The sequence below is a fragment of the Micromys minutus genome (genome assembly GCF_963924665.1).
Source record: "Micromys minutus genome assembly, chromosome: 8".
Classification (NCBI taxonomy): domain Eukaryota; kingdom Metazoa; phylum Chordata; class Mammalia; order Rodentia; family Muridae; genus Micromys; species Micromys minutus.
This window is the reverse complement of record NC_137977.1, coordinates 8,702,842-8,712,947: the sequence shown is the minus strand read 5'-3', so window position 1 is coordinate 8,712,947 and position 10,106 is coordinate 8,702,842. Positions and strand designations below refer to the sequence as shown.

The following is a 10,106-nucleotide window of genomic DNA, read 5'->3' as shown; positions in this document are numbered from 1 at the left end:
GTGGAACACATATATGCATTGGAGATGGAAATTAAGCTGCAAAGGATGTTGGGAAGCCTGATGGTGGTAATTCCAGCTGCTGAGCTGAGAAAGCTGGAGAAAAGACAAGAAGTTTATTTAATAGTGCGAGAACAAAATGTTCCATTACTTAGGTGAGCTGCTTATAATTTAGCCTGGTCACTAGCTATCACTTTAGTAAGGTACTTACTTCAAAATGTATTTGATTTACTTGTGTGACTTATTAATTAATTAATTTATTTATTTATTTAGTGTATTCGAGCACACTGTTGTTATCTTTAGCCACACCAGAAGAGGGCATCGGATTTCAGTACAGATGGTTGTGAGCCACCATCTCTACTGTTAGTTGAGAGGTGGTTGCTGGGAATTGAACTCAGGACCTCTGGCCCATGATATTAACCTCTGCTCGATCTTTCCAGCTGCTATTTGTGTGATTTTTATTTGATGAGAGCTAAACTCTCTTTGTGCTTTGTGACCAAGTCTCCATATTGGATGCCTTATGTCAAGGCGTGATGGCTTGTATAGGCTTGACCTAGGGAGTGGCACTGTTAGAAAGTGTGGCCCTGTTGGAATAGGTGTGTCACTGTGGGTATGGACTATCACACCTTCATCATAGCTGCCTGGAAGTCAGTCTTCCACTGCAGCCCTCAGATGAAGATGTAGAACTCTCAGCTCTGCCTGTACCACACCTACCTGGATGCTGCCATGCTCCTGCCTTGATGATAACGGACTGAACCTCTGAATCCGTGAGCCAGCCCCAATTAACTGTTGTCCTTATAAGAGTTGCCTTGGTCATGGTGTCTGTTCACAGCAGTAAAACCCTCACTAAGACAGAAGTGTTTCTCTTACATTTGACTTGCCTTCCTCTCTTAAGTGTATAGCCCTCATTCTGTTTTGCATACATAAATCTGACCTTTTTAAGATCAGCAGCTTTGCATATCTTGTCTCCTGAAAGGGTGGGTATTTGCTTTTAAGTTTGTCAGGGAAGTATTGGCGTTTCTACCTACAAATCCTTCTCTGTAGCGTGCGTGTGTGACTACGGCGTGCAGCCTCTGCCAGGCCTTCGTCAGGTGAGGTGGGAAGGCAGGGGAGGCTGTATCTAGACCTGAGCACACAGACTAGAGGAGGGATTCCTGGAGAAGGGACCAAGTGATTTCCCATGTGCAGTTGTGCCTGCAGGATGCTCTGAAGACTCAGGAACATCACGGCCAGTTGGCTTAACTTTATTAGATGAGGAAGTTAGAAGAAAGACTTGACCAGAGGGCATTCTAGACTGATTTGTATCTATTTTGGACTTTAGCAGGTGTCGGGTTAGTAAACCGCTATGAGATGACACGATTCTTTGTTCCCTGACTTTGTTCCCAGACTGTTGGCTAGTAAGAAATGCGAAATAGCTCGGATGAGAGGCTTCTAGCTTCTCTGTGCCTTGTGTGAGGCCCTGTTTCACTGCTAGGGGCTGAAGGGTGGGAGGAAGGTCAGTAAGACTGAGAGCAGCCAATATTTCTAAGTATATCCAGTGTGTCTTGTCCCCTCCTCTCTCAGGAAGTGGGGACTTGACTTCAGGACCTCCAAACTCGGAGTGCCTAAGTCCATGGACTGACTCCTCAGCCCCTTAGATAAAATGTGGTTACATTCGCATGTGTCCCTGCATGCCTCATGCACACTTCCGGTTATCTCCAGATTGGTTATACTGTCTAATAAATGAAGGTTTTGTGTGTATTGTTTGTTTGGGGAAGAAAAACTATCTATATGACATTCTATTTTTCTCCCAAATGTTTTTGATCTGAGCTCCCTTATGCCTGTGGCTGTGGAGGCTGCTGATACTGCAGGCTTTTGGATCAAGGGGATCCAACTACTTTGGATGGCACCTTTCTACAGAGGAGGATCCAGAGTCAGAGAGAGAACAGTGTCCCCCAGTGGGTTCGAGGATTCTAGGGACTGATGATCTGGACAGCTCTTACCCCCTAAGCATGAGGACCTGAGTTCAAGTCACTGGAAGACTGTAGAAGCCAGTTGTGTGTGTGTGTGTGTGTGTGTGTGTGTGTGTGTGTGTGCTTGCAGTCCTGTGATGGAGAGATGAGGGGCAGAGATGGACTGATTCCTGTAAGCTGGTCATCTGGCCAATGAGAGACCCTAACTCAAAAGGTAGAAAATACCTTAAGGACTGAGGAAGCTAACCTCTGACCTCTATATTTACACACACACACACACACACACACACACGCTCACACACACACACTTTGAAATACTTATAAGCCTGTGCTGTATTAGAGTGCAGTTTAACATTTTCTAAATATATATAGTTTTACTTAGAAGCAAAGGGCTAAAGATTTTCATTTTCTTAAGATCGGTGTACCAGATATAGTGTGGTGGCCATTAAAAGTTACCATCTCAAAGTGAAAGCAGGTACTACTCATTACCTACGTGTTGTCCACAGGAATAACCCATTCTGTCCTCCACTCTGTGACTGACGGTGATCCTTCATGGGTTGAGGCAAATAAATAGATAAATAAGTAAATAGAAAAAAGAGTGAAACCGTTCTCTATGTGTTTTGACTTGCAGGGGGATCCCTCAGTGTCAATGTGAGTGAAATCAGTTTTGATGAAGTCCACCAGCTCTTCTCCAAGGACTCAGAGATTGGGCTAGGAGGCCACTGGAGACCCAAGGACTGCAAGCCCAGGTGGAAGGTGAGGCAGTTGTCCTCACAGGCTATGTGACAGTGGCTGAGCATCTGGGGACACGAATGTGCTTGGTTCAAAGTGAAGGCTTCTAAATGTATGCACTCATGGTACCGCAGCTGGTGCTGTTCTTTCGAAGGCTGTGCGTACACTTGTGCACACACAGAGTGTGTGCGTACACTTGTGCACACACAGAGCGTGTGCTCATGTGCTTGGGGCCCTGGAGCTTTTGGTAAGGAAGTAAGACAAGATGGGTTTCCTTTTGGAACCATCTGTCTCCTGCAGGCGTCTCCGGTGACTGCCAACACCTGCAAGTGAGTGATTCCAACAGTTTCCTGAACTGACTAATGGAAGGGGTCTAATGTCCTTATCTTCAGTGGGTCCAGCACTGGGCCATCAGAGGCTTCTCAGAGGCCACGGCCCAGCTTGAAATAGAGGCTTTGGGCTCTTCCCTGGGTGCAGGTGTTTCACATGTCAAAGCTGTATTTAAGGTTTGGTTGGAGAAACTGTAAGGTAGTAAGCGTGTCAGCCTTTTGTGCGTTAGGACAAACAAGCGAGCAACTACAACAACAGAGAAAAAAAGTGGAACATTGTTCTCAATACTATGAAAATAATCCCGAATGAACATGTGTGTAATGCGCTGATCCTGAATGAACATGTGTGTAATGCGCTGATCCCGAATGAACATGTGTGTAATGTGCTGATCCTGAATGAACATGTGTAATGTGCTGATCCTGAATGAACATGTGTAATGTGCTGATCCTGAATAAACATGTGTAATGCGCTGATCCTGAATGAACATGTGTGTAATGTGCTGATCCCGAATGAACATGTGTGTAGTGTGCTGATCCCGAATGAACATGTGTGTAATGCGCTGATCCCGAATGAACATGTGTAATGTGCTGATCTCGAATGAACATGTGTGTAATGTGCTGATCCGGAATGAACATGTGTGTAATGTGCTGATCCTGAATGAACATGTGTGTAATGTGCTGATCCCGAATGAACATGTGTATAATGTGCTGATCCTGAATGAACATGTGTGTAGTGTGCTGATCCCGAATGAACATGTGTGTAATGTGCTGATCCTGAATGAACATGTGTGTAATGTGCTGATCCTGAATGAACATGTGTAATGTGCTGATCCTGAATGAACATGTGTAATGTGCTGATCCTGAATAAACATGTGTAATGCGCTGATCCTGAATGAACATGTGTGTAATGTGCTGATCCCGAATGAACATGTGTGTAGTGTGCTGATCCCGAATGAACATGTGTGTAATGCGCTGATCCCGAATGAACATGTGTAATGTGCTGATCCGGAATGAACATGTGTGTAATGTGCTGATCCTGAATGAACATGTGTGTAATGTGCTGATCCCGAATGAACATGTGTGTAATGTGCTGATCCTGAATGAACATGTGTGTAGTGTGCTGATCCCGAATGAACATGTGTGTAATGCGCTGATCCGGAATGAACATGTGTGTAGTGTGCTGATCCCGAATGAACATGTGTGTAATGCGCTGATCCGGAATGAACATGTGTGTAGTGTGCTGATCCTGAATGAACATGTATGTATGTATTCTGTTTGAGTCTGGCCTGGCTCTTGCAGTGAAAACCAGGAGTCATTAAGTCAGGTGTATGTCCTCATGGGCTATAATATGACTTTAACCTGGAAGTAGTCCTTTTAAAAAGTACCAGTGTCCTTCTAACATATTTGTGTGTTCATAGAAAAACAAACCAAATTCCCAATACGGAGGAAGTTTATATGCTGTCCAGCGTCTCACTTATTAGATAGATGGCTGATAGGCTGTGATCCAGCCAGTCCAACAATGGCTGCCTACACCGGAAAGTCTGAGAGTCAAGTAGTTCAGGCCACAAGGCTGGATGTCTCAGCTGGTCTTCAGTCTGCTGGAATCTCAAAGGAGTAAGGTTCTAATACCAGCAAAGGAATGGACTTCCTGGTGAGAGCGAGAGCAAGCAGGCAAAGACAGCAAGTTTCCTGCAAGTTTCCTTCTTCCATGTTCTTCCCATAGGCTGCTAGGAGACATGGGGCCCAGACTAAAGGTGGATCTTCCTACCTCAAAAGCTCCAGATGAAAAGTAGATATTCCCAGTTAAAATGTTTTAATTAAGGAAGGAAAAATCCCCCCACCCCCGCATGTACCCAGCACTTGGGTTTTAGATAATTCCAGATGTAGTCAAGCTGACAACCAAGAACAGCCATTACAACGGATGTACGTAGGTTTTACTTGTAGCTAAACTAAATAAAACTGCAGGAGGAATTTTGAAGCTCCTTTGCTTGCATGTGTGATTGTAATAATGCCCCGTTCTAATGCCATACATCCCAGAGAAAAAAGAAGGAAGTTACTAGACACGGGTTCTTTGTGGTTCCCTTTCGCTGTTTTATATTTAAGTCCCAAGTTTGTTTGTACTGCACTCTTTCAATATTAAAGATTCTAGAGCTCTGTGGGCATCCCTGCTACCACGGGTTGGAGAGGAAGGTTCTCCACAGGTCTGGAATCGTTTGGGGTGGGCTGTCTTCCTCAGGGACACAGAGGGACAGATGGGTGCTTTTCAAACGGTTACCTGAAGTGTTGGCTTTCCATCCAGGGTCTAGTGAGGTCTGAGTAACTGCTCTGACACCTGCAGGTTCAGGCTTGATGCTGTCCTGATTAGAGACTTGAACTTCCTCATGTCACACAAGGTCCCTCAGGGACGGGTCTTAGCCACCTATGTGAGCCTATACAAGATGTTAAGGGACAACATGCCAAGTCTTGAGCAAAGTCATGTGAACTTATGACTGTAGTAGAGGAAACAGATAAGAACTGCCCTCTTCCTTCTTTATCAATCTGAAATTTGTTCCCATAGGCACTGAAAATGAGGAAGAAGAGAAAGGGTGCTCCCCAGGAGAATGAGGGCTTAGTAGCTCATACTTGCTTCCATCCAGTTCAGTGGCATCAGCTAGCTGGGCTCTAAACCAGCCTGGTCTGAAGCTCCGCCATGCTGGGGCATGTAGGTGATATGTGATTCAGTGTATGAGAGGGGGGTATATACACATCACACACACAAGTAAATACATTTTAAAAACCAGATTGTAGGGGCTGGAGAGATGACTTAGTAATTAAGAATGGTTGCTGCTCATGTGGACCTGATTTCCATTCCCAGTACCCAGTTTCGGTGGCTCAGAGCCACCTGTAACAGCATGCTTGCTGGGCAAAGTCTGTGTGATGGACATTTTCTTGACTGTCTTTTTATAGAGTACTTAAGAGACAGTGAGATGGCTCAGAAGGTATACAACCAGTTCAGAATGACTGATGCTCCCAAAACGGGAAGTAACTGAGTGAGGTAAATGTTCTTGAACAAGGGGTGATGAGGAAGGACTTGGGAAGAGAAAGCATTCAGAAGAGAGGGGCTCTGGAAAGTCCACACATTGGAAGATGTGCTGATGGCCCCATGGGACACTGAACAATAAATTACAAACTATTAAGAATATTGTCCCATAGATACAAAATGAATGTCAAGTGAAATTTAAAGATGTTTATTGCGTGTGAGCACACACACACACACACACACACACACACACACACAGAGAGAGAGAGAGAGAGAGAGAGAGAGAGAGAGAGAGAGAGAGAGTAAGAGGAGAGACCAAGACAGAGACAGAGAGAGCACAAGCTTTGGCCCTGTCACTTAAAATGTGGATTGTAGTTGTTTTTCTGTATGCTCATGTTTTTCTTTCTGGTCCTGCTCCTGATATAACGACTCTGAGGCTCAAATATGAGCTTTGGCTGTTCCCCGGCTCGTTCATAAGTTAGTCCTGCAGTTATTCTAGTCTAAGGTCTACCACATGGCTGGTTACTTGGTCCTTAGTTTTCTGCTGCTGTCTCTATCAGTGATCTGGGGCCAATCTCCACCTGTTTCTCTCCCAGCATCCTTTGCTCTCTTTGCTGGATGTCCCACCTTCTAATTTCCTGTCTAAACTCATTGGTCAGTCAGCTTTTTATTGACAGGTGAATGCTTTTTATAAAACACACAAGAGATTATCTCTACATGTGATAGCATCTCATTGTAATTTGAACATGCATTTGCTATTAAAATTTTATTTGCCAGAACACTTTCTTAGTTTCTTACTAAGATAACAAACAAAACAAAACAGCAGGGAGAGATGGCTCACTGGTTAAGAGCACTGATTGCTCTTCTAGCGGTCCTAAGTTCAATTCCTAATAACCCATTACAACTATTTGTAATAGGATCTGATGCCCTCTTCTGCTGTGTCTGAGGACAGCAACAGTGTACTCACATACATAAAATAAAGTCTAAAAAAAAACAAAACAAACAATCACACCCCCCTCAAAAAAAACCCAGTTATAAACAAAACAAACCAAAACTGGCTCTTGGTGTTTTAAGACCCCTTAAAACTTCTCTACTCCTCTTAGGAGCATTAAGGGCTGTATGTTCAGCTTCTCAACATAATTTTATTTAATTCATGGGGAAGTCTTTAATCCAGACTGGCTTCTTTGCTTAAATATCTATAGTCTGTTTCTTTAAATGATTATTTTCCATCCGTGTGTGTGTGTGTGTGTGTGTGTGTGTGTGTGTGTGAGTGTGTGTGTGTCTACATGTCTGTGTTTGTATGTTTAGATGTCCTCAGAAAAGGAGGTCGGATCCCTTGGAACTGGAGTTACAGGTGGCTTTGGGCCACTTAGACGGGGCATTGGGAATGGAGCCCAGGTCCTCTGCATGAGCAGCAAGCAATCTTGACCACAAACCATCTCTCCAGCCCCTATAATTTGGTTTGGGGAGTTTTTATTTATTTTGTGTGTATGGTGAGCATATCGTGGCTGGGGGGGGAGGGGAGCTCCTGGTGCTGGTTTGTCAGGCAGTTTCCCGAGTCAGCTCCCCTGCTCAGCATCGGTAACTTCTCTTCGCTGCTTTGGAGCTCCTTTATATTATGTCGTAGGTAGGCAACTTGTAGCCAGAGGCAAAGCCAAGGGGGACAGATTTTTCTGCAGTTCCACTGTTAGACCCTGGGCGTGGATGTAACAGTCACTAATTGTCCCCCCACCCTCATATCCACTGTGACCCCAGGCCCCGTGAGCTGGTTGGCTGCTGATGGAGTTAGGAAACGCTCAGATGTGCCAACCATCAGAAGCCCACAGCAAGTTCCTGCTTAGCACCTTCAGTGAGCATCAAGTGGGGAGCAGGGAGCAGTCTTGTGTGCTTCTGTAGCTTCCCGCAGATCCCCCAGAGCTCGAGCAGGGTCCTCAGGGGGCGAGAATCACGGTGGTGCTCATGACTTGCCAAATGTGACATCGCCGGCGGGAAAGCCAGCCTCTTAGCATTGTCTCTGTCCTAGCTGTCACATCAGTGAAGAAAAGAGAAGTGTGGTCGTCTAAGCTTGATCTTCTTCTCTTTTTAAGTAAACCCTCGTTAACTCAGTTTGTCTCTTCTGTAATTCTGGCAATATACGTGTCTTTTTTCCCTAGTGCTGGGGGACTGAGTCCAGGACCCACACACGCTAAGCATGTGTTTTACCTTAGACTACACCCCTAGCTCTGCTGATGATTTGTGTTGTTGTGTTGTTGTTGGCAATATCTAATGTCATATCCTAATTGCACAAGTAAAATGAGTCCTAGAATTTAGCATTCTTAATCAATGTATTTTGGTCTAGAATAGAAATCTCAACAGACTCCAGGTTTGTGGTTCTTTCAAAGTCCAGACTATAAAGTGATACAGACATTTTAGTAACCTTTTTATTTGTTAAATTGTTTGAAAGTTCAGTGATTTTTTTTTAAATTCCTGTGTAGCTTTATTTATTGTGTTGATTTCAAGTTGTATTAATAAGTTAATAAGGCCAACTAATTCAAATTCAGGAAGTAAATTAGAAGACACTTGAGCTTTGTGGAGGACAGAATCAAAGGCCTGGCAAAGTTTGGATCCTAGAAGTTAAGGGTGGGGTGGAAGGTCGAGGGGATGATGAGAGGATGAGAGGTGGGTTAGTAGGGTGGGGTAGGGTGGGGTGGGAGGGTGGCTTTGTAAGTGATGTTTAAGAATTGTTCAGAGGTCGCCTGTCCTCCCTTGCTTCACAAGGCCTTATCGGGTGTGCAGGCAAGGGCTAAGCCTGTGTGTGTCTGATAAGCCTGTCACAAGGTTAAAGAATTAAAGGCTAGTTTTGAAGGCTCAGCTCTTGTGTGCATTTGGGTTGCGGCCACACTACCTTACCTGTGCTGCAGGCGTTCTGTTTTGTTTTGAAGGTGGCAGTCCTCATTCCCTTCCGTAATCGACATGAACATCTTCCGATTTTTTTCCTGCACCTGATCCCGATGCTGCAGAAACAGAGGCTGGAATTTGCCTTTTATGTCATCGAACAGGTGAGGACAGTTTTCAGAATGACGGTCAATATTCTAGAACTTCACCCGCCCGTAGAATCAGATGAAATCACTGGAATTGAAATTTGATTTTTGTTTTTTTGTAAGACTTGCCGTTTGGTCAAATGAGTTGACTTTCGATGACAGTTTTAGTGTTAATGGCCTTGTGTTTTTATTGCTGTGAAGTGACCCCCATGGGTGCAGCAACCTTCTAAAGGAAAACATTTTACTGGGCTGAGCTGGCTTATGGCTTCAGATTTAATCTGTTACCATAGTCATGGTGATTCGGTACTAGAGAAGGAGCCGAGTTCAACATATTAATCCATAGGCAGCAAAAGGAAATTGTGCCACACTACGCTTAGCCTTAGCATAGAACTCAAATTCTACCCCCTACGGTGACACACTTGCTCTAATAAGGCCACACCTCCTAAAAGCGCCACTCCGTCTGGACCAAGTAAGTATTCAAACACCCAAATCGATGGGGTCCCTTCCTATTGAAACCACCACACCTACATATTGGATTGTCAAACTGTTTTGTAAGTACCTGTGACTTTCACTGCAGAATTAAGTGCTGGACTTGTAATATTGGCCCACTTCTGCTTTTCTTACATATATGAGTCTGTTTTGTTCTTAACCTCTACTAGGGACCAGTTACTAGGGGGGTATTGCTTCTTAGTAACATCGGCGACTCGGAAACATTTAGTCCCAGCATTTAGTCTGGGACTCGTGGTGGTGCAAGTTGGAATGCCCTCAGTACCCTGTCCTATTCTGAGTTATTGATGCATTCATTGTATGAATTCCTCAGACACACCCACTGTGTCTTTATTTCTGACCTATGAATTTCAGAGCATAAAGCAAAGGATAAAGATTTCATGTTGTTTTTTTCAATGTAAGTATTGACAGTCTTGATGGGGTATTTTTTTTTTTTTTTTTTTGGTCTGGAAGGACTGCTGACTAGCTTTGAAAATTAATATTGCCTTGACATTATTAGGTAATTAAGGGTTCTTGAACAGAGCCAGGTAGTAATCCTTAAAAAGAGAAA

General features: G+C 44.2%; 1 protein-coding gene across 2 annotated transcripts in view; it reads left to right on the top strand.

Moving 5' to 3' along the window:
* B4GALT6 (beta-1,4-galactosyltransferase 6) overlaps positions 1 to 10,106 on the top strand; it is a 52,415-nt gene that overhangs the window by 32,095 nt on the left and 10,214 nt on the right. For both annotated transcript variants that reach the window (XM_080920331.1, XM_080920332.1), the window contains exons 4-5: positions 2,581 to 2,705; positions 8,951 to 9,067. In XM_080920331.1, the coding sequence (XP_080776457.1) occupies positions 2,581 to 2,705; positions 8,951 to 9,067 (242 nt within the window). The remainder of the gene's footprint in view (positions 1 to 2,580; positions 2,706 to 8,950; positions 9,068 to 10,106) is intronic.